The sequence below is a fragment of the Ahaetulla prasina genome, chromosome 3 (assembly GCF_028640845.1).
Source record: "Ahaetulla prasina isolate Xishuangbanna chromosome 3, ASM2864084v1, whole genome shotgun sequence".
Lineage (NCBI taxonomy): Eukaryota > Metazoa > Chordata > Lepidosauria > Squamata > Colubridae > Ahaetulla > Ahaetulla prasina.
The window spans coordinates 170,036,607-170,062,091 of NC_080541.1; the positions used below are offsets into that span (position 1 = coordinate 170,036,607).

General features: G+C 35.9%; 1 protein-coding gene across 3 annotated transcripts in view; it reads left to right on the forward strand.

The window, feature by feature from the left end:
• Positions 1–25,485, forward strand: part of EPS15 (epidermal growth factor receptor pathway substrate 15) — a 64,304-nt gene that overhangs the window by 28,684 nt on the left and 10,135 nt on the right. For all 3 annotated transcript variants that reach the window (XM_058178016.1, XM_058178015.1, XM_058178018.1), the window contains 13 exons: positions 781–981; positions 1,069–1,214; positions 1,878–2,034; positions 4,473–4,558; positions 14,758–14,830; positions 16,960–17,121; positions 18,437–18,634; positions 19,604–19,801; positions 20,510–20,587; positions 21,609–21,699; positions 22,931–22,966; positions 23,391–23,518; positions 24,228–24,297. In XM_058178016.1, coding sequence (XP_058033999.1) covers positions 781–981; positions 1,069–1,214; positions 1,878–2,034; positions 4,473–4,558; positions 14,758–14,830; positions 16,960–17,121; positions 18,437–18,634; positions 19,604–19,801; positions 20,510–20,587; positions 21,609–21,699; positions 22,931–22,966; positions 23,391–23,518; positions 24,228–24,297 — 1,624 coding nt within the window. The remainder of the gene's footprint in view (positions 1–780; positions 982–1,068; positions 1,215–1,877; positions 2,035–4,472; positions 4,559–14,757; positions 14,831–16,959; positions 17,122–18,436; positions 18,635–19,603; positions 19,802–20,509; positions 20,588–21,608; positions 21,700–22,930; positions 22,967–23,390; positions 23,519–24,227; positions 24,298–25,485) is intronic.

The window sequence follows — 25,485 nt, forward strand, 5'->3', positions numbered from 1 at the left end:
TTCTCAACTGCAGGCTGACCAGGTAATGCTGTCAAACTCAAGTCAGTCCTAACAAGACTATGGTTGTGGTTTTTTGACACTTCCTTTTTCCCCTGCTAAGGATATTTCATATTTAGTCTTGAATAAGTTGCACTTTTCACCCTTTGGAACTGGTTGTTCCAGGAGTTGTCCTGGAATCATGTAAGGCACGTCAGTCAGTCACTCATGTAATCAGGAGTTGTCCTCCTCATGTAAGGCATGTCAGTCAGTCACTCATCCGTTATTCACCTCATGCTTAGACAAGTGTAATGCATTCTATATGATGCTGCCCTTGAAAACCACTCAGAAGCTATAGCTGGTCCTGAATGTGGCAGCATGGATAGTTATGAGCGTGCCTCATCTTGCTCACACAATACTTTTGTTTCATGGGCTGCTCTGGTATCATTAGGCTTCTGGGTGCAATTCAAGGTGCTGGTTAAAATTAAATGTTGACTCTTCCCCTAGCTTTGGGTTGGAATGAATGGCAGGTACCCGTGTATTTTAGAGTTGGTATTTTATATGCAGTCCATAGTTGTTATCTAATTGAACAGCCTTATAAATTTAATAAAATTAAAAAGTCTATTGTCTTTGCTTTTTACCTTTACTATCATTTTAAATACAGTAAATGAGCAGAAGAGTAGCTGAGACAAAAGGAAGAAGAAAATATTAACAGCTTTATCTAACTCAATTACTATGAGATTGCATAATAACAAACTAATGTTTGGTCCATGTCTTTGATCACTTCAAAAAATGTCTATTCAGGCCATGTTCTTGGTATACTGTGCTCTTGAGAAGGAACCTGTGCCAATGTCCTTGCCTTCGGCGTTAGTGCCACCATCTAAAAGAAAAGGTATCAGCATTCCAGTTGTCAGGCAGTCGGTGCCACCTTCAACACCCAACAAAGAATGTAATCAGTCCATGTTACCTGTCAGCCTATTACCATCCACATCATCAGTAACACAGGTACCTTTGACAAAGAGTAGAGTTTTGATCCGTTGGGGTCACGAAGTGTAATTGAAATGTAAAATGTAGTTATGCTTTACTTTGTAGTGGGTTGTATCACCTGCAGACAGGATAACATATCATGAAATCTTCCTGAAAACAGACAAGGACATGGATGGCTTCGTCTCTGGTGTGGAAGCTAGAGAATTATTCCTAAAAACTGGTTTGCCTTCAGCTCTACTTGCACACATCTGGTAAGAGTTTTCCCAGCATTTCTTGAAAAGAATAAAATAATTTAATTTCTTTAAAATGGATGAAAAATAACTAGTTATTCTAAATTTGGAAATTATCATTGTTTTTCTACATGCTTGTATTCAATTGTACACTCTAACTTGAGTTGTTATATTTTTAAGAATTGAAATAACCAATTTTGATGCTTTTTCTAAAGTGCATCCTAAATTATGATATAAGATACATGTTTAATGTCACTCTTCTTGGTGCCAATATGAAATTTTTGGCACTTTAGGTTCTAAACAGAGAACATTTTTTAAAAATTGTAAAGATAAATGACCTCGTACAGAATAAACTTATAGTGAAGTGGCATAAAATGCAATAATATGTTAACTGCTTCAAAATGTATACTATAAACACTTAGTTTAGTTGTATTGGTTGCTATATCTTTCCTTTTTCTTTTGAATCTCAAACATTCCCAAGTCACAGTCATTCTAAAATATAATGGCATTTACTAGAGGCCTATTATGATGTGTGAACTCAGCTATTATGAACAAATGGAATGCAACATATGTGGCTAGATTTCAAAATTAAATAGCTTTAAAATAGTAATTTTTAATCTAGACAGCATGTCCATGGTATGAGAAATTTCATTAGTCATTTTCTTTCTCTAATGGATTTTACAGGGCTCTTTGTGACACAAAGGATTGTGGGAAGCTTTCCAAGGAGCAATTTGCTTTGGCCTTCCATTTAATCAATCAGAAGCTGACAAAGGGCATTGATCCTCCTCAGGTGCTAACGGCAGACATGATTCCTCCATCAGAGAGAACTGCTTCACAAAATGTGAGATTTGTGACATTTCATAAAATGTGATAAAGATTGGGAGTCTGATTGAGAATTGTACTATGTGCTTGAACTTGGTATCTCAGATAATAGTAGATATAGAAGCTGATTAACAGGAACACACAAACTCTGCTCATATTATTGATAAACCTTCTTTCATCTCACTAGCCAACCAAGCAGATACAAGTTGTTTGTTTAAAATAAAATGAAAACTTGGACACATTATTAGAAAATGGATATTCTTTGACTTTTGCAAGCTTAAAATTGCTTCATTGAGTGCTGTTTATATCTTCCTGTTCATATTTTAGAGCTGATAGCAATTCAGTTCAAAGACCAGGTGGATTAAGTGCTAATAAATTACTAGAGTCAATTCCACGTGCATCAAAGCATACATGCAGATTTGTTCTCAACATTGCAATCAATGGAAAAGACAAATAAAATATTATTTCTGCTATGTATTATGCGAGATGCATCAGATCATAAATTTCTGGTCTCCTTTATGAAATATTCTTACTGAAGAAATTCTATGATTCCTAAGATGTTTATTTTAACAAGGACATACTGAAATAATTTCAGTATAAGCAGGATAAATTTATATGTTGTGTAGTTTTGTGGCATTGTTCCATTTCAAATAATAAATACCCAATAAAAAAAACAAAATGTTAATGTTCTTCTGGTTTGATAATTGAGCTTCTTCTTGGTTGTGCTAAGTCATATTACCCAAATAATTGAACTCCTTGTGAGAAATTACACTCAAAAATTCTTCATTTTGTTTGACTTCTACAATACCAGATTTATTTTTGCTTTATTTTGAAAAAAATTGCTTTTATTTCTTGCTTTACTAATCTTTTTATATGTTTGCTTTCCTCCTATGTCTTTCCTAGTTTGGACTATATTTTCCATTCTGCACCATTCTGCTTTGCATCTTTATTATACTGTCAGTTTCTTAAATCTGCCATCGCAAGGTTAGAGATTCTTCACTTTTCCAATATTGATTGTTTAGTAATGAGCATCTTTTTCATATCACACATTTTCTTTTCAAACAGCAGAATGTCACTTAAATTTCTGAAAGAGCTGTGCTATTCTCACATCACTGTTCTCACTTCAGGATACTGCATGTGTTTCCAAAATTGACAGAATAACATGCTATGCACTTGATCTTGATGCCTGCTGACAATAACAACATATTTTATAAATATTTATATTTCTTTCACAGTTGTTTGAGCTTAAATACATGCCCTGAATCTAAGATGCATACCAAATATAGTTGAATATTTACTTTTTATTATCAAACAATAAATGAATTGTGAAGTGTTAACGCTGATGAGTAATAGCATGTATATATGAACACACTAAACCTTAAGCTATAATAAGGCTGTAATTCTACTGATAATTGCAGAAAGGTTTAAACTTGAAATACGAAAAATAAAAATGAATGACAATGCACCTTTAAAAAGGCAATTCTACAAGCAGAAGTCTTTCCTTATTGAGAATTAAGCTTTGTCCCTTTGCTTCGCTATTCTTATGGGATAAATATCACATATCCTTGTGTCATTGATATAATGAACTGTATATATTAACTAGTGCAACTATGTGGTTTACTATTGCGAGTTCAGAAATATGAGCCTCACAAAAATTCTCAACTGAGAAAACAATTATCAAGGAGAACTCATTGCCAATAAATGAATCAATATAAGTACTATGGAACACTCTGTTGACACATACACATTTATACCTATGTAGCAGAATAGACTAGTCCAGACCTGGGCATTTTATGACCCCCAGCCCACATCCAGCCCTTTGGTTGTTTCTGCATGAAGTCAGATGGAAATTAGAAATCAAATGCTTCATAAGTACACCACAGGGTGGGAGAAGAAGCAAGTCAGATCGGGCTGTGCACATCACTGTGGGGTCTTTCAGTCAGCTGGCCAGTTGCAGGAGGGCGAGAAGAGAAAGTGCTTTTCTGCACCTATTCAGCACTCACTCCTCTGGAGAAGCCTTAGGAGGCAGTGGTAATCACTGTGTGAAGGGACCTAGGCTTGGCCACCCATTGCCACCTTGGTCAAAGCGCGTCCTTGCAGGCACAGCTGGGAACTATTGGTTCTGCCTTCCTCCAACAGTCCCAGTTTTTGATGTGGTTCCTTGGGAAAATTAATTGCCCACCCGTGCACTAGTCTGTTTGATTGCTATGTTATAAACTTTTATCATCTCAAAAACTGATGAAATGAAAGGAAACTCAGCTTACCCTTTGAAACTCACCTACTGTTTGGAGCTTATGGAAAAGTAAAATTTATGTTTAGAGCTTTTAAAAAATTAGGCTGTACTTTTTTTTCTAATCTTAAATTAGAAACCAGTTAATTTTTTTCCCACCAAGACAATTAGGGTATCTATTCTGGAAGCAAGTACAATTAAGCCATATTTTCTTGTTTATTTTTCAGAATTTACTACAGCCAAATTCTGTAGCAGATTTTTCTGCAATTAAAGAGTTAGATTCCTTAAGCAATGAAATAATTGACCTTCAAAGGTAAGTCAAAGAAACTTACCACTACAATTATAGTGATTTTTAATGTTTGTTTGTTTTATTATTTAGCTTTATAAGGGCTGCTCCATGGAGCATAGGTTGGGGAAAAAGCCATTTTTTTAAAGACTGTCTAAAAATGTGTAATTTTGATGCAGTCCAAAACTCTGGGCAAAGTGGGTTATTTCAAAGAGGTGGCACCACGCAGAGGGGACATGAAATACGTCTGCTCTGTCAAATCCTCCAGGATAGAAAGAAGTAAGGAGAGAAATAGAGATATGGTCCCTCAGATAGACAGACCCTATGCCACGAATAGGGACGCGGTGGCTCAGGGGCTAGGATGTTGAGCTTGTCAATTGAAAGGTCTGCAGCTCAGCGGTTCGAATCCCTAGTGCTGCCATGTAACGGGGTGAGTTCCTGTTACTTGTCCCAGCTTCTGCCAACCTAGCAGTTTCAAAAGCACTTTAAAATGCAAGTAGAAAAAATAGGGACCATCTTGGTGGGAAGGTAACAGCGTTCTGTGCGCCTTTGGCGTTGAGTCATGCCGGCCACATGACCACGGAGAGGTTTTCGGACAACGCTGGCTCTTCAGCTTTGAAAGGCAGATGAGCACCGGCCCCTAGAGTCGGCAACAACTAGCACCTATGTGCAAGGGGAACCTTTACCTTTACCTTTATGCCATGAATGCCTTTACAGGTGATAACTAGCATCTTTAATTGCAACCAGAAACATAATCAGTGCAGCTCATGCAACATAGGTGTTACATGAATGTATTGAATTTTGCCCATAACTGTTCACATGGTTGCATTTTGGATCATCTTCACCTTCCAAGTGATCTTCAAGGTGACCTTCTTGTAGAGCACATTGCAATAGTCACACCTGAAGTAACCAAGATAGATGTGACTGTGAAAAGACTACAGACCCTGAAACGGCTCAGTTGGCACACCAAATGAATCTGCAAAGGCCCTCTTGACACTTGCTTAGGGATAGGATTTGTAAGCCTAGGGGGAAAAAAAGCCCAGATTGCACACAAGCTTTGTATGGGGAAGAACCGTTCAGATCATCAATTGAAAATCACCAGCATCAAGAAAAAAAATTACCTAAGCCATTTATTCTTTTAAGGGTGAGTTTCAGCCTGTTCTTCCCTATCCTGACTCAAACAGTCTTCAGGCACTGGGATATTACTTGGACTGCATTACTTGATTGACTAAGGCTCAAAATATATAGCTGAGTATATTATGGTATACTGTTGGTACCTGACACAGTGTCAGCAGATGACCTGACTAGACACTTTCATGCAGACGTTAAATATTTGTCTTACTATGGTATCTGATTCTGAAATGTACAACAAAAGCTTTTGTACAGCAACTGTGTTGATTCATAAGCTTTGTTTCAGTTCCTGAGTTCTGTCTTTTCCAAAAGTATTTGGATTATCTGGAACAATTTGTACTTCTTGGCACCATATTCAAATTAAGCATTTCTTCTGTGGATTATTTGATCCAGATGCTATTGCTGCTTGAACTTCCAATGCTATTACACATTCTGGAGGGATTAACTGCAGCTTTTGGCTCCTAAACCAGTAATCCTGTTTTGAAGGATGTTGATGAAATTGATACTACTTATTTATGTGTCCTTTGAAATAATGAATGGGAATATCTTGTCCTGATAAACAAATGGAACATTGCAGTATACAAAATGAAATTAGTTTCTGCAACTTTAGAATGAGGTTTAGGTAACAACAACAACAACGAAATGCTTTGTGTGTATTTGAAGCCTCAGATAGTTAAAAAAAAATAGTTAAAATTATCCTGCTCTTGAAGATATACATTGCAGTCAGAAAGTATTCAGACTCCATTCATGTTTGTCAATTTTGTTACGCTGCAGCCTGATTCTAAAGTTGTTGAAATTCATTTTTTTCATTAATCTACACTTAGTACCCTATAATGACAAAGGGAAACAGACTTTTAGAAATGTCTGTAAAAAAATTTTTTTTAAAAATTGAAATGTTACACTGGCATAAGTATCCAGACCCTTCACTTAGTGCTTTAATGAAGTACCTTTGGCAGCAATTACAGCTTCGAGTCTTTTTGGGTATGACACGACAATCTTTGCACACCTGGATTGTGAGGAATTTTCTTCCATTCTTCTTTGCAAATCCTCTGAAGCTCAGTCATGTTGGATGGTGACTTGGTAGACAGCCATTTTCAGATCCTTCCAAAGAGGGTCAGTAGGGTTCAAGTCAGGGCTCTGGTTGGGCCATTCTAGGATATTCACAGATTTGTCCCTAAGCCACTCCTATGTTGTCTTGGCTGCGTATTTAGGATTGTTGTCATGTTGGAATGTGAACCTCCAGCCCAGTCTGATATCCAGAGTGCTATGGAACAGGTTTTCATTGAGGATATCCCTGTACTTTGCTCATTCAGCTTTCCCTCAACCCTGACCAGGAACCCTGTTCCTGTTTTTGAAAAATACCCCTACAGGATGATACTGCCACCAACATGCCAACATCACTATTGGGATGATATAGAATAGAATAGAATTTTATTGGCCAAGTGTGATTGGACACACAAGGAATTTGTCTTGGTGCATATGCTCTCAGTGTACATAAAAGAAAAGATACGTTCATCAAGGTACAACATTTACAACACAATTGATGATCAATATATCAATATAAATCATAAGGATTGCCAGCAACAAGTTATAGTCATACAGTCATAAGTGGAAAGAGATTGGTGATGGGAACTATGAAACGATTAATAGTAGTGCAGATTCAGTAAATAGTCTGACAGTGTTGAGGGAATTATTTGTTTAGCAGAGTGATGGCCTTCGGGAAAAAACTGTTCTTGTGTCTAGTTGTTCTGGTGTGCAGTGCTCTATAGCGTCGTTTTGAGGGTAGGAGTTGAAACAGTTTATGTCCAGGATGCGAGGGATCTGCAAATATTTTCACGGCCCTCTTCTTGATTCGTGCAGTATACAGGTCCTCAATGGAAGGCAAGTTGGTAGCAATTATTTTTCTGCAGTTCTAATTATCCTCTGAAGTCTGTGTTTTTCTTGTTGGGTTGCAGAACCGAACCAGACAGTTATAGAGGTGCAAATGACAGACTCAATAATTCCTCTGTAGAATTGGATCAGCAGCTCCTTGGGCAGTTTGAGCTTACTGAGTTGGCGCAGAAAGAACATTCTTTGTTGTCCTTTTTAATGATGTTTTGATGTTAGCTGTCCATTTGAGATCTTGCGATATGATAGAACCCAGAAATTTGAAGGTTTCTACTGTTGATACTGTGTTGTCAAGTATTGTGAGAGGTGGAAGTATGGAAGGGTTTTTCCTAAAGTCTACCACCATTTCTACGGTTTTGAGTGTGTTCAGTTCCAGATTGTTTTGGTTGCACCACAAGGCTAGGTGTTCGACCTCTCGTCTATATCGGATTCGTCATTGTCTCGAATGAGACCAATCACTGTTGTGTCATCTGCGAACTTCAGTAGCTTAACAAATGGATCATTGGAGATGCAGTCATTGGTATACAGAGAGAAGAGAAGTGGGAGAGCACACAGCCTTGGGGCCCCTGTGCTAATTGTACAGGTATTTGATGTGATCTTGCTTAGCTTCACCTGCTGCTTCCTGTTTGTTAGGAAGCTTGTGATCCACTTACAAGTCTGTTCCGGTACCTGTAGCTGGTTTAGCTTAGTTAGAAGAATGTCTGGAATGATGGTATTGAATGCTGAACTAAAGTCTACAAAAGGACCCTTGCATAGGTCTTTGGAGACTCAAGATGTTGTAGGATGTAGTGCAGAGCCATATTAACAGCATCATCTGTTGATCTATTTGCTCGGTATGCAAATTGCAAGGGGTCTAAAAGCGGATTCGTGATGGTTTTCAGGTAGGAAAGCACTAGCCTTTCAAAGGTTTTCATGACTACAGATGTTAGAGCAACTGGTCTGTAGTCATTCAGTTCCTTGATGGTGGGCTTCTTCGGCACTGGGATGATGGTAGAGCGTTTGAAGCAAGAAGGAACATAGCACATCTCTAGTGATTTATTGAAAATATGGGTGAAGATGGGGGCCAATTGGTCAGCACAGACTTTTAAGCAAGAAGGAGTTATCTTGTCTGGGCCTGGCGCTTTTCCTGGCTTTTGTCTGTGAAATAGGTCCTGCACTTCCTTTTCTGTGATCACTAGGGGTTGTGAACCCAATGAAATGGGGTCAGTTGTAGGAGGCTTGGCTGTTGTTGCTGTGTCTGAGATGGGGGTTGTGGAGATAGGTGGCTGTAGTTTCCTTTCAAACCTGCAGTAAAACTCATTCAGGTCATCTGCCAGTTGTTGATTACCTTCAGCCTGGGAAGGAGGTTTGCCATAGCCGGTGATATCGGGCAGGTGATGAGCAGTGCCCGGTTTCCTCCAGACATAACATTTAGAATTGAGGCCAAACAGTTCAATCTTGGTTTCATCAGGCCAGAGAATCTTGCTCCTCACAGTCTGAGTGTCTTTCAGGTGCTTTTTTTGCAAACGCCAGTCGAGTTTTCATGTGTTTTGCACTGAGGAGAGGCTTCCATCTAGCCACGCTGTTATAAAGCCCATATTAGTAGAGGGCTGCATTGATGTTTGTCCTTCTGGAACTTTGTCCCATCTCCACACAGGATCTCTGGAGCTCAGTCAGAGTGACCATCTGGTTCTTGGTCACCTCTCTTACTAAGGCCCTTCTCCCCTGATTGCTGAATTTGACCGGGCAACCAGCTCTGGAAAAAGTCATGGTTCTGCCAAACCTCTTCCATTTGAGAATTATGGAGGCTACTGTGCTCTTAGGAACCTTCAGTGCGGCAGAAATTTTATTGTAGCTTCCCCAGATCTTTTTCCTTGCAATAATCCTGTCTCTGAGCTATGCAGGCAGTTCCTTTGACCTCATGGTTTTCGTTCTGCTATGGTATGCATTGTCAATTGTGAGGCCTTCTATAGAGAGGTGTGTGCCTTTCTAAATCCTGCCCAAACAATTTAATTTACCACAGGTGGATGCCAATCAAGGTGTAGGAACATTTCAGCAATGATAATGAGAAATGGGAGGCACTTTAGCTAAATTTCAAGTGTTGCAAAAGGTCTGAAAACTTATGCCAATGTGATATTTCAGTTTTTTACTTTTTAATAAATTTACAGGCTTTTCTGAGTATAGATTAATGAGGAGAAAAAATGAATTTCAATAACTGTAGAATCAGGTTGCAGCATAACAAAATTGACAAAAGTGAATGGGGTCTGAATACTTTCTGTGAATGCACTGTATCTTAGGAATTAGAGGATTAATCAATACAGTCTGATCCGGGCCTACTGTTGCATTTTGGCCTGGCAGCATTTGCTTACATAACTCTGGCTCATTTATATATTGAAAACAATGCATGTTCTTCTTAGCTATATCCCCTATATTTGGAATCTATCCAGCAATGTTAATTTTTTTTGGCATGGGAGTTGGCTAAATGAATTATTATAAAGCATCAGAAAAAGTCTGTCTGATTTGCAACGCTGGACAATTGACTGGTGTGTGTGTGGTATTTGAATCTTTCTCTCAATTTTCAGAAAATGGTAAGGATAAAAATTTGAACAATTGAAAAAAGAGTTTACTCTGCTGGATTTTAAAGATCCATTAAAACTGTTTTTTTCAGCAGCCCTTAGGGGCAAAACTACTATGGAAAGTTCCCTGATATGATTTAGCATTTTGTTAGAAATAAATTTATTTTGTCACTTAAGTGATCATTTGCCTCATATATACCGTATATACTCGAGTATAAGCCGAGTTTTTCAGCACGTTTTTTGTGCTGAAAAACGTCCTAAACTTATGCTAGGGTCTCTGACTTATACTCGAGTTTTTTTTAAGCCCTCGGCTTATACTCGAGTATATCTGACTTATACTCGAGTTTTTTTCTTTTTCACATTTTACGGACGGAAGCCCTGCCGGTGCAGTGAGAGGCGGGCCTCAGCTGAGGAGGAGGCTTTCCCCAACCGTAGGTGCCTCATTCCACCCTCGGCTTATACTCGAGTCCCCAGTTTACCCCAGTTTTTGGGGTAAAATTGGGGACCTCGGCTTATACTCGGATCGGCTTATATTCGAGTATATACGGTATGTCTGTATTGTTGGTGCCCTATATAGATGCCTGCTTGCTTCTATTTAGATAAGCAGCTGAGATGACCTTCATGCCTTGGGTGACCTTGATGAGAATATATACTCTTAGTGTGTACTCACAGCATTATTTGCTCATCCCTTCAGTGAATACACTACCACCACAATGAGACAGCAAGACAGACTTTGGAGAGGATTCCCTGTAGTACTAAATCAAAATGTATTTTTACCATGATTCATTGGTTTTGCAGTGTTTTATCACCACTTATTCTGATACATAGATGTTTTCTTAAATACTTTGGGGACAGTAACTTCTTGTTTTTTTAAAGTATGGATTTTGGAGGTTTTTTAAAGTATGGATTTTTTAATGAAGTGTCTGATTCTGCGTGCATTATTTTCTATTGGGGAAGTCAGTGGAGAAGAGAAAGATTGTAGAAAGCTATTATTTTACCCATTTAATTGGCTTTTTGTTTTGGGCATGTATACTTGTGAAATTTATATAAACAAATTCATGCAGCTTTTTAGGCAACAACTTAGCACACATTTCCTTTCTTCAGACACTGGGATATTACTTGGACTGCATTACTTGGTTGACTAGAGGCCAGAGAATCTTGCTCCTCACAGTCTGAGTGTCTTTCAGGTGCTTTTTTTGCAAACGCCAGTTGAGTTTTCATGTGTTTTGCACTGAGGAGAGGCTTCCATCTAGCCACGCTGTTATAAAGCCCATATTAGTAGAGGGCTGCATTGATGGTTGTCCTTCTGGAACTTTGTCCCATCTCCACACAGGATCTCTGGAGCTCAGTCAGAGTGACTATCTGGTTCTTGGTCACCTCTCTTACTAAGGCCCTTCTCCCCTGATTGCTGAATTTGACCGGGCAACCAGCTCTGGAAAAAGTCATGGTTCTGCCAAACCTCTTCCATTTGAGAATTATGGAGGCTACTGTGCTCTTAGGAACCTTCAGTGCGGCAGAAATTTTATTGTAGCTTCCCCAGATCTTTTTCCTTGCAATAATCCTGTCTCTGAGCTATGCAGGCAGTTCCTTTGACCTCATGGTTTTCGTTCTGCTATGGTATGCATTGTCAATTGTGAGGCCTTCTATAGAGAGGTGTGTGCCTTTCTAAATCCTGCCCAAACAATTTAATTTACCACAGGTGGATGCCAATCAAGGTGTAGGAACATTTCAGCAATGATAATGAGAAATGGGAGGCACTTTAGCTAAATTTCAAGTGTTGCAAAAGGTCTGAAAACTTATGCCAATGTGATATTTCAGTTTTTTACTTTTTAATAAATTTACAGGCTTTTCTGAGTATAGATTAATGAGGAGAAAAAATGAATTTCAATAACTGTAGAATCAGGTTGCAGCATAACAAAATTGACAAAAGTGAATGGGGTCTGAATACTTTCTGTGAATGCACTGTATCTTAGGAATTAGAGGATTAATCAATACAGTCTGATCCGGGCCTACTGTTGCATTTTGGCCTGGCAGCATTTGCTTACATAACTCTGGCTCATTTATATATTGAAAACAATGCATGTTCTTCTTAGCTATGTCCCCTATATTTGGAATCTATCCAGCAATGTGGATAAAAATTTGAACAATTGAAATTTTTTTTAAGCCCTCGGCTTATACTCGAGTTTTTTTTAAGCCCTCGGCTTATACTCGAGTTTTTTTCTTTTTCACATTTTATAAAGCATCAGAAAAGTCTGTCTGGTGCAGTGAGAGGGCGGGCGGGGAGCCAGCCTTCTCAGCTGAGGAGGAGGCTTTCCCCAACCGTAGGTGCCTCATTCCACCCTCGGCTTATACTGAGTCCCCAGTTTACCCCAGTTTTGGGGTAAATTTATTTTGTCACTTAAGTGATCATTTGCCTCATATATATGTCTGTATTGTTGGTGTAGATGCCTGCTTGCTTCTATTTAGATAAGCAGCTGAGATGACCTTCATGCCTTGGGTGACCTTGATGAGAATATATACTCTTAGTGTGTACTCACAGCATTATTTGTTCATTCCTTCAGTGAATACACTACCACCACAATGAGACAGCAAGACAGACTTTGGAGAGGATTCCCTGTAGTACTAAATCAAAATGTATTTTTACCATGATTCATTGGTTTTGCAGTGTTTTATCACCACTTATTCTGATACATAGATGTTTTCTTAAATACTTTGGGGACAGTAACTTCTTGTTTTTTTAAAGTATGGATTTTGGAGGTTTTTTAAAGTATGGATTTTTTAATGAAGTGTCTGATTCTGCGTGCATTATTTTCTATTGGGGAAGTCAGTGGAGAAGAGAAAGATTGTAGAAAGCTATTATTTTACCCATTTAATTGGCTTTTTGTTTTGGGCATGTATACTTGTGAAATTTATATAAACAAATTCATGCAGCTTTTTAGGCAACAACTTAGCACACATTTCCTTTCTTCAGACACTGGGATATTACTTGGACTGCATTACTTGGTTGACTAGAGGAAAGAGAATGATTGTCCCAATGTCATCTGTTTGGCTTCTGTGCCTAAGGCAGGATTAGAACTCTGGTTTTCTTACTCCTAGTCCATTGCTTCAACTACTAGGCCAAACTGACAGTATTGTTGTACATTAACTCTGATTTTAAAGTGATATATCAGTCCCAGCAAATAAATTTGGTTAGCAGTTTATTAATATAATGATTAAAATGTAAATGATTAAAAGGTAAGTTAAAATTCACTGTGATATGTCAGTAACAAAGCACGCATAATTATGCTTATTGCCTTCAAAAGCCAATTTAAAATTAAAATATTTTTGAAGTACTATTTTCCTTTTTTCTTGTTAACAGTAAGTTGGCATTTTTTACATTGAAGCATGTCTATGTGTTACTTACATTTTGTGAATGTGTTCAGTGTTCATTTATTAACCTTTAAGCAAAGCAAAAAAATGTTTTTTTTATTTTGAAGATTGAATGAGACACAATGAAAGCATTATTATAATGAAATTTAATAATAATAAGGATTTATATGTCATTTCCTGATATTTCACTATCTATTTCCTAGATATAGGCTAAGTTTGCATATTTTTAAAGCCACAATATGGCTTATTAGTTTTGGCTTATAGTGATGTATACGTCACCAAACACATATTGTGGCTTAGTGTTATAGGTAACTGCAACTCCTGATATAGAAGAGTTTAGCTTTAACAAAATAGCTTTTAATATAATTTTTCAACAACATGGAAAATAATGATAGCAGGTGTAGGATAAAACATTCGGAGTGTGTGATCAGGCAGTTAATAAGGTAATACTAGAAATTGTGTGTGGGTATGATAAATATAATGCCTAAAGGGATGTATAAATAATCTAGCTAAATCCAAAGGTGCTCTTCAGTTGGGAGACATCTTTAGCTCTTGGAAAACGATATTCAGCTAAACCAAGGACATGTTCTCCTGTTTGATTTACTGTTAATGAATTTTAAAAAACGCCATTCTAAAATTAATGTAGTATAGCTTTATGAAGGCTTCTATAAATGAATGTACAAAGAGGATTGGGAAATTGAACTGTTACATTTGTGGGTTTTCCCATTCATTCCATGACTGAAAACCTACTGAAAGCTGCAGCGTCGTAAGGCATGGAAAAATATATATAGATATCTAGCTTATCTTTAAGATTTTATGCTTCAAGTAACACAAACCCCTTAGTATTTTTATAGCAAAAAGAAGAGCTAGCACACAGGTTTCTATCTTGCATTCTATATATGCAGTTCTAGTTCCAGAAGGGTTAAGTATATGAGAGCTGATGCAGTCCCTCCCTCTTTTTGCCAGACAGTTGTTCCATAGCAACAGTGAGATCACTGAAGACAGTATTTCATTGATTTTTTCCCCCTTTCCCCTTTGCTTTCTCTTTAAGCTGTCATTTCCACCTATCCATGACTGTGAGAGTAGACATCTTTTATATTTTAATATTTGGCCTACGTAGGACATTCCTTTTGGCTTTTCTTTCTAAAGCAACACAATCAGTCTTATAAAAATTACATGTTTAGCTATGCATTTAAAAAGAGAGACTGGTTTAGGAGGTTGGATAACTGTGCCTGGCGTAACGGATGTTCTTAAATATTCCTGCCTTATTTGTTGGTCTTCTAGGGAAAAGAACAATGTGGAGCAAGACCTGAAGGAAAAAGGAGAGACAATCAAGCAGAGGACAAGTGAAGTCCAGGTAATTGTCATTTGAATTTTCAGATTTGGTTAATATAAATAGAGCTTATTGGAAAAAAATATCTTTCAATGAATGGTTTTGTCCTTTAGCATTTATGTTATTAGGATTTGTTCCCATTGTGATCAATATATTTGTTAGTTTAGGGATTGAAACTGATGTGGTTAATTACATGAACGTTCGTATTATTTGGGAAATAGGCTGAGGGGGAAATGCAGCATTTTTTGTTAGATGCCAATTTTGGCAGTGATGTTATAATGCAAGCACTATGGCTATGAATAACAGCTTTAGTTTTTGCTTGATATGGATTTGCATCTAGATGGATTCCTTAAAGCTGAAAATCTCTCTCAATGCTTAAATGTAAATCCAGGTGAGAGAATCAAAATGAATCATGCATCCTAAGCTTTTACAGAAACATTTAATCCCTATTGTCACAGAAATAAATGTAGAGCAAAATGCAGCCTGTTATTAAAGGCTGCATAATAGTTCTTTTGGATGGAGCCTTTTTAATTTATTCTTAACCAGAATTTTTTTGCTTTTGCATGACCATTTGCATTCATTTATGTAAAATGAACTTACATAAAGCTATTTAGTTAGTTAGCAGTTTTGCTACAGGTGATATATCTTAAGATTTCATATAATACTAGCAAAATAATTCCGATGTGTGACTTTTATTAATATTTATCCTATGACACCAATGAAGAAACCACAGAGCCCAGAATTTATTTGACTCTAGAAATATCTATCTATCTATCTATCTAATCTCTGTCTATCTATGTCTCCATCTCTCTCCAACGCTATCAGTAGTGTTCCGTTGTAATGGAAAATGAATTTTAAAATTTAGAAGAAAGGCTTTAAAAGAGGAGAGTGTTACTAATGAAACAAATGAATAGTTTTTCTTGAATGTTCTTCTCTAATATAGATTGATGAACAGCTTGTTTCTGTACAATTATTTCTGTAATTAGATTAATATTACATTAAGATTGCAAGAATATTACATTTCTTGCAGTTTCCAAGAAATATATTGTAATCCAGGCAATATAAGCAGCTTGCTTGATATGCTTTTCTAGGAAGACATTGACATATTACAAGATACGATTTTTAAAAAATTATTATACATACATTTTCTGTCATGTCTTTGTACCCAAGAGCTTTAGCTAGGAGTGTGATGTTCAGTATCTCACTATAAAGCAGGAATGTTTACAAAATGGGAACTTAGTGGAACCCAATTATTCTACCAGAATAATCAAGTTTGTTGTGATTTAAGAGAATTAAAATAAAAATGGCTGAAGTTTTTATTCTGATTTCAGAACAGCCCACTCTGAAATTGAAATAGCTGATTTTTTCCTGTGACTAGAAAGCCTTGAATCTGCTATGAAATTAAAACAAAACATTTTAAAAATAATAATAAAATAAAATAAATTCTCATAACAAGTCTTGCTTCCAATTAAAAATGTTTCACATTCAAATTGAAACCACAGGTTTAATCAAATTTACTTCTATTAGTGATATTGAAAGCTTTGCTCAAAAAGCAATCTAAATTGTGTGAAGCTTTTTGTCACTGATAAATCTTGAAATGTATTGTACTTCGATAGATGCTTGTATCCTGCAGTGTCTTAGCAATGTGTCTTTGGATACAGGTTGCAGGTAGCACTGGATGAATTGCAGTCATCTGTTTCTGGGCCACCCTTATGAGTGATGCCCAGCAATAGCCGACAGACATCAGTTAGGAGGACATTTTATTCTCTTATCTTAAGTTGCCCATCTGCCATTTCCACCCACTGAATCGCATTACATTTGTTACTAAGAGAGAAATTTTCTCAGTAATTTTGATTGTATTGCTTTTCTTCAGTTACTCCATCTCATTTCCTTTCTCATACCCTTCCGAACTCTATTTTGATTTAGTTTTGTCCTTTTCTGTGTGTATCCTATAAATTTCATATGGCTTTGTTCATGATAATCCTTGTGAAATATGCGTGCTGAGAGTATCTTCTTTTTTTCAATTTTTCAAATATGCACCTACCTGTTCACATCCTCTCCCCTCCATCTTACATCAGAGAGTTAAAATCATTACAACATCATATGGTGGATGTTTTAAGAAGAAATGCAGGCCTGTATTTTTCACTTTTCAGGATCTTCAAGATGAAGTAAGGAGGGAAAGCAATAACTTACAGAACCTTTTGACTCAGAAGCAGGAGGCAGAAGAAATCCTGAATGGTCTAGATGAGGAGAAAGCCAAGTTAGAAGAGCAGCTTAGTATGATACGGCAGAAATGTATAGAAGAAGTTGATCTAGTGAGTATTTTTACCTCAGGTGTAGAAAGCTGCATTTTCCTCATTGTTTCACTGGGACTGTTGTATACATGATGTATATTCTTAGGGATTCCTTGTTTAAAGAGATTGGCATGGAAATAAATGTATAACTTCTCCACATCATTGTTGATTTGATTGCTGTGGGAGTTTTTTGGACTATTGTTAATACTCTTGTTGTGTTACAGAGTTTAGAGTTTTAAGCATTTTAATTAATTTATTCATTGTGGAAGCTATAATTAATTTGTATTGTCATGTCTCTGATCTTAATTAACCAAAGAAAAAAATGAATCAGAGAAAAGGAAGAAAAGAGCAACAACTTAACCACCAGATTCAGTAAGGAAAGAGTAATTGTAGCTCCACATTTCTGGGACATGAGGGGGCTGAGGCTAGAAGGCACTGCTCTTCTGTGGCAATGTCAATGCTCTGGAACAGCTTTCTACAGAGGTCTTTGCCTCTTTCCTTCTGGCTTTCAGGAAACTACTAAAAATGGAGTTATTCCAAAGGGCATTCTCTTAATTTAAGCGTTACATCCCTTTATGTGACGTTTTCAATAAAAGACTACTATATTTCATTGAAAACTTTCATATATAATCTCTCTTTCTAAGCATCAATTTATAAATAAATAAATCATAATTGTTATTAAATAAACAGAAACAGATGAAACAGGAAAATCTGGGGATTTTTCCCAAGTTATGCAAAAATCAGGAAACTCAAGCCCACTCTAATTTATATTTTAAATTTGAGAATAAACAAACATGAAGTATGCAAGAGGAAGGAGAAGCGTCTGGCACACTTTCAGTTCCCCAAATCATGATTTTGCATTTCAGGAATATTTTATCTGGGCCATCTGGTAAAATGACACAGCAAGAATAATCTTTATGCAGTACAGCTTTTTTGAATATGCCATAAAAGCACATCTCATAATTCAACTATTAGAATGCTACAGTGAAATATTTTAATTTTTTATTAATTTATTTGTATCTCGCCTTTATTATTTTTACAAATAACTCAAAGCGGCGAACATATCCAACACACCTTCCTCCTCCTATTTTCCCCACAACAACCACTCTGTGAAGTGAGTTGGGCTGAGAGAGAATGACTGACCCAAGAATTCACAGTCTTCTGCTTTCTAGTCTGGTGCCTTAACCACTAGACCAAACTGGCTCTGATATGCTTCTGGTTTGGTTAGCTCTTTCTTGTTAAAAATGTTGAATGGAGAAAACTGCTAGCTAGTTTTAAATTCACCTTTCACTTTTTAGATTACATCTCTATCTTACATTCACCTTTCACTTTATAGATTACATCTCTAAAAAAAGAAATAGCAGAGCAAGAATCAAAAATCTCTGGATATAAGGATGATTTGAGTAAAGCCCAAGAAGAGCTCAGCAGGCTACAGCAAGAAGCTTCAGAGTTAGAGAAAAATGTGGAGGAAGGAAAATTGCAATTAGCACCTCTCCAGCAGGATCTTCAAGACTCCCAACAAGATATAACTTCAGTAAGTCCCTCTGAAATTATTCTTTTCCATTATGCTTCCATTCTTGGATTTCCTCAGTTACAAATGTTATTTTGTCATTCTACATTTAACTAAGAAATAAACCTGAATTCAGTTGTTAAAGCTGAATTCCTCCTGTTTTGGCTTTGTGTGTCATTCATAATAGAACATTTTTTATAGTGTAAATATTCAATTTCATGTACTATAATTCAGATGAGTGAAAGGTATTATCCTGAGATGAAAATATATGTGTATTTATGTTACTGTTTTATATATTAAAAGTTTTATATGTCATCCATCACTATTTTAGAGGTTTGTGTTTTGCACTCGATATAACTGCTTTTTTTTTATTGATAGCAGTATTGAGTAATTGCTTTTTGCAATTCTCCAAAACCATTTTATCAATCAGAAGTTGATGTTTTGTACCTCTGCTTTTCCTTTTATTTTCTTTCTATTCTACTGGAAGGATAAGTAATCTTGAATGTGAGTAATTTAAACATTGTAGGCAAGCTTGTTAATGGCCTCTAGGTTCATAGTATTGTTTCTTTTGCTGGATTTTTTTTGAATCAGATAAACATTACCAATTACTAAGCATTCAAATATGTTGTCTTCTTTATGTACTACTTCATTAACCTGTTTAGCTGTAATCGGATGTAAACTACTCAGATATTTGACCCAAAAGTCATGCAATTGATCATTTCCAGGTCTAATTTTGAATCCTTTTTATTCGATTTTTAACCATTTCTGTTTTTATTGTCACTTCTTCCATTTGATTTTTATTAAATTCATATTCAAATATTTTTATCCATCTAACATTTTTAGTCTAATATTTTTGAGTTTCCCATAATCTTTTCAAAACTAGATTGTTTCCTTTTTGCTTGGTCTTCAATTTTCAGAATTTCTATTACCATTTATTCTTTGGTAGAATATGTATGTATGTATGTATTTATGTATATATGTATGTATTATTAGGTGCAAGAAAAATTGCTGGAGCTCAAACAGTTGGAAAACAGCCAGTTTAACTGGGAAGTCCAACCACATGGCATATTGATTAATGGGAATGCAGATCACTCTAGCCTCAGCAACAGCAGCAGTGAAACTGTTAACCTAAATGAGAATGCTGAAAGAGAAAATCCAGCAGATTCTGAACAAGTAAATTATGAAACTCCTGTGAGTGTTGCCTGGATTATTTTTTTTAAAAAATCTGATCAAATTGTGTGGTGAAGCTTCAGTTTCAATGTGATAAATAAAATATACCAGGTTTTGTTCTAGAACAAGTCCAAAATATATATGTAAATTGATGAATTAATCAAAGTATTTTTGTATAACTTATTAGAGTTATTTAGAGAAGATTTAATGTGTTGTTATACAGGGCTTTTTTGGGGAGTGGGGGAGTTGCCTTAACATAGTGTCCAGCATAATATTAGAGAAATAGTGTAAGGGCCATAGATTTTCTTCTTCCAAAAGAAAAATATGAATGATCTCAATTATTTCCAAGGTTTGCACAGTTATTTTTAGCTTATAGATTTTATTGATCAGGTAACAAGAATTTTATATTGCCACTTTAGAGGTAACTCTGTATTTGTATCCTTTTATACAGTGTAGCCACATTTAATTGTATAAAAGTTATATAATATAAAACTCTTCTTTATAAAGTTTGCTTCTTAACATGATTAAAAGAGTTTGTATGAACATTATTAATGCTAAAAATTACATGTCACAGTTGTACCCATTATGAAGAATGCCATCTGGGAATGACATGATAAAGATTTGTCAAGCCAATTTTTTTTAAATAATAGTCACCAGAAAAAAAGTATACCCAAACTGTAGATTGTTGTTGGGAGAACTTATATGTGACTTTTTTTTTTGTCCTGAAAGACTAGAAACAGTCCTGAAACAACACATGTAGATACAGAAGAGGAAAAAGAGGAATTACCATCGGATGTTACCAAAAAAGTGCGTTTAAACAGCATTTTGATATACAACTTCTAGGAAGCATCTACATTTTGTAGGTTGATGTGATAACATTGTGAAGTCAAGTAAGAGAAGCTCCTTAAATATATGCAAGAACCTATACAGCTAGTCCTTGATTTATGACCACAATTGCACCCAAAATTTCTCTTGCTAAGTGAGACAGTTGTTAAGTGAATTTTGCCCCATTTTACAACCTTTCTTGACACAGTTGTTAAGTGAATCACTGTAGCCGTTAAGTTATAACACAGTTGTTAAATGAAACTGGGTTCCCTCATTGACTTTGCTTGTCAAAAAGTCACAAAAAGTAATCACATGATCCTGGGACACTGTAAGTATCATAAATATGAGTCAGTTGCAAAACATCAAAATTACGATCAAGTGACCATGGGGATGCTGCAACAGTCATAAGTGTGAAAAACAGTCATAGGCAGTGGTGGATTGCTACCGGTTCGCCCCAGATCGGGTGAAGCAATAGTGGCGACGGGAGGCTCCGCCCACCCACCCGGACATCTCTGTGCATGCGCCGAAGTGCTGCACATGTGAGCCCACGAGCAAACCAGTAGTGGCTGAAATTGAAACCCACTATTGGTCATAGATCATTTTTTTTCAGTGACAATGTAACTTTGAAGTGGAATTAAACAAACTATTGTAAACCGCGGACTCCCTGTACAAAGAGTAGGGGTTTTTTCCCCATTATCCCATAAATATCCCATAAGTATGTGAGACCATATGAATAAGTCAGACTAAAATAATTTGTGTATTAATGCTAAAACTGGGAGGATTCATAAGCAGAAATCCACTCACTACACAGGATCTGAGCTTGTTGATTTTGATTTAATTTGCCTAAGGTTAATTACAAATGTCTCAAGATTGGTTTTTTACTGATTTAATTAGTTTGGGGAAAGAATTTCTTATCTTTAGGTAGACTTAAGAGAAAGAGGTAACTTGTATAATAGGATGAATGGCAATATATTCTTTTAAACAACAGAACTTTTTCTTCTAGGAGGATCTAGTAAATGAAGATTCCCATCAACCCTCTAATCAGACAACAGAAGCCAATTTGGACTTTTTTGAGTCTGATCCCTTCGTTGGTAGTAAGTATGTTCAGTTTTCTTTCCCCAACAACTTACTAAGGAGTCATAATGATACTTCAATTGACCTTTGAACCAAATACCCAGTGAGTCAGTTTAATTTCACTGGATGCCTTTAGACAACCTTTTGATGAGAGTGGATTTCTTCAAGGCAATTGAATTAAATCAATTTATACAAGATTTTATTAGATATTAAGTATAGTAGTCCTCAACCTATGACCGTTATTCACAGTTACAACCTTTGCAGCATCCCCATGATCATGTGATCAAAATTCAGATGCTTGGCAACTGGTTCATACTTATAATCGTTATAAGGGTCATGTGGTCATTATTTGCAATCTCCTGACCAGCAAAATCAATGGGGAAGCCAGATTCACTTAACAACTAGGTTACTAACTTATCAACTGCAGTAATTCACTTAACAACTGTGGCAAGAAATGTCATAAAATGGGGCAAAACTCACTTAACAAATTCTCACTTAACAATATAAATTTTGGGCTCAATTGTGGTCATAAGTCGAGGACTGGCTGTATATTATTGTCCCCAGGTAAATCTTCCTTGTTTGAGAGCTTTGCCTTTAAAAAAACAGTACTAAATAAAGGCTAAATAACTGAAGATCTATCTATTATTGCTCGATTGATGTCAGCTCCGCTAGATAACCTAGACAAGACCAACAGGAAATCATTTTTCAGTCACTTTGGATAATGAAATGGGCAGCATGTAAAACTCCACAGGAAAGCTAAAACAGATTTTGAGATCAGCTATAATAAGATAACTTGCAAATCTGATTATGCTATTCTTCCTCCTTATAGTTGTGAACTTATCTTTCTGATCCCACTTCTGAATGTTATCTGGCAGTTTTAGATTTAAAATACATTTTATTCCTTGTTCCATTGGCAAAAGAGTTTCATATCTGACAAGGTCATCTTCCTTAGTTGACCTAGTTCCTCATCTCTATAGTTAAGCTACATTTGTCTCTCTTTCTGTTTGTGGATGGTAAGACTTCCAGTGGGCAAAAGCCCAAATAGTTATCAATGGATATTAGTGAAGATTTTTTTAAAAAAGCTGTTGCTGTATCTAAGGAAGCCTTTTCTGCTCTTTGGAAAGCTCCATGATTCTATTCCACAAGGGGTTCAGGCACAGAATAAGATAAATGTAAACCTTTATCCATAACCTGATATTCTGAACAAAGCTGAAAAAGATTTTTATGGACAGTGTTTTACTTTCTAAATAGATGATCCTTTCAAGGATGATCCATTTGGCAAGATCGGTGAGTATTTGTTTTCTTTCCTTTTAACCTTTTGAAAGCAAAATTTTCAAGATGTGAATTCATAATTAAAGAATGCATGACAGGGTGGAATTCTTTATTTGTAAAAATACTCCAGATATTTTGGTTTCAGTTAATATATCAGGAAGCTAGAATGATGGGACTTGTAGATCAAACATTTGGGGGGTGGGAGACCATTTTGGAAAAGACTCATGTACATTTAAACATTGAGTATGTTGAAGTACCTTTACTTTGGGGAACAATAAGCAACATGGAATATTACTTAATGTTCTAATTGATAAATACATAAACTAGCGATATAATATTAAAGTTGGACACATTTTATAGTTTTTGTGATAAATATTTACAATAGCAAACAACTAAGCACACCTTCTAGTAACATTGTCTTCATTTCGCTGTCTTTAAGATCCTTTTGGTAGTGATCCATTTAAAGGTTCAGATCCTTTTGCTGCTGACAACTTTTTTAAGCAGTCATCCTCAGATCCTTTTGGGAATATTGATCCCTTCAGTGCAACAAACAACAACAATTCAACAGTAAGTCTGAGAGATGAGATTAGTATTGTGTGTACAGAAAATTTTGGTATGAAATGTCTCCATTAGATTTTATATAAATAAACTTTGCTTGTTCCTTGTCCTCTGGACAGATATATTTCACAGACATTAGACATTTTACCTTTTAGTTGCATCATGAATCTTTGAGATCACCTGAAAGCTTGGCTCAGACAACCTCTTGGCATTTAATGAAATCTAGAATTATTAGATAGTATGAGATTTCATAATGGTTAAATAGGGCTGCTGTGTCTTAGGAAGTTCTCAAAACAACTCTTCTCCATTTTCCTTTTATTTTAGGATCAATAGATCGTTTAATTCATGGCCCATGTAATTTAATGTGTTACATTTGCAGAACTCTAGGGTTAAGAGTACTGATGTTTATAGACAACCAGAGGTAGAGTATTGGCATTCTTTACAGTGTTAGTGTTTTAATAGCTTCTGAATGGATACCAGTTGGATATCAGCAGCCATATATGAAGGGTTATAGATGCTTCAAACAGAACAGAATTTATTTTAATATTGAAGTTTTGAAAATAACTTTCTGAAAAGCTAAATACTGGAATGACTGGAAGGAATGTATTTTAAATGACTCAAGTACAATTTAATGTTCATTTAGAGTTCTCTCTTAATACCAGCAAAAAATAGCATGTTTGATTTTAATAATTTGCATTTAATTAATTTTAAATTTTAGACAGAAACACTGAAGCATAATGATCCTTTTGCTCCTGGTGGAACTGCTGTGACTGCATCAAGTGATCCAGGTAAGAAATTATAATGACAATCTTAGCCTATTTGAGGTGTGAGGCATATTTGGATTTTTGAGAGAACATCATAGCTGCCTACTCAAAATGGCTCCCACAGTAGCAATGGATTACCAAGGCCCCTTTACTGGATACAAGAGGAAAGACAGTTCCTATAATACCTCCTCAACCATTATAATCAGGCCAAAATTACTTTACTTTTTTTTCTTTCCAAGGTAAGTTTGCTCATTTACAGAATACTAGATTATGGCTACCATTGACTGTTAAGCAGGCTACTGAAAATATGCAGTTCAATAATTTTCCTTTTAAATTCCTGTTAGATTAAAAGAAAGTAATGTTAGAGGGGAATCTGATAAATACCAAGTAATGTGTCCATAGGAGTTTGTTGTCCATAGGCTATATCAGGGGTCTGCAAATTTTGGCAACATTAAAACTTGTGGACTTCAATCCCAGAATTCCTCAGCTAGCCATAGTACTGAGGAATTCTGGGAGTTGAAAGTCCACAAGTTTTAAAGCTGCCATATTTGAAGAGCCCTGGGCTATATTTTAGAACCCCTCAGCTATGAGCAAGCGAAGTTATATATATACAGACTAAGCTTTGTTACTCCCCCAATTTAATTGTGTTACATATACCTGCATCTTTTTAGGTTTCTAAAAAGCATCAAGCTCAGTCAAATTAATAATTTTAATAGCGAAATTACTTTATTTTTTAATCAAAACTAAACAGTTAATCCATTGTGTGATGTGTTTCATAATTTTAGGCATGACTATCTGCCAGAATACATTTTTCTGTTTTTAACTTCTTAGACTAAACATGCTAAATTTGATTAGTTTCAGCCCAAGAATTATAGTTATTTCAAATCCTTAGTGTTAAATGTGATTAGCATCATAATCAACTGTAATTATGTAATGGATTTTGGGTATCGGTTTTCAGAAATATTTGATTCTATGATGTTTAATTATTATATTTTGAAGGCATCAAATTTTGCATAATTATCATGCCTAACAGCAAAGTCAGACAAGGATTTAAACATTTAAAGATCTAAGGAGTTATTTAACACACTAGAACTAAAAGCAGATTCTGAAACTGCTTCCAGCATCTGACTGTTTCACATTTAGAGGCTTTTATAGTCAAAACTTTTTCTATTCTTTCCTAATCAGAAATAACATTTTAGTGTTATCAGAAAA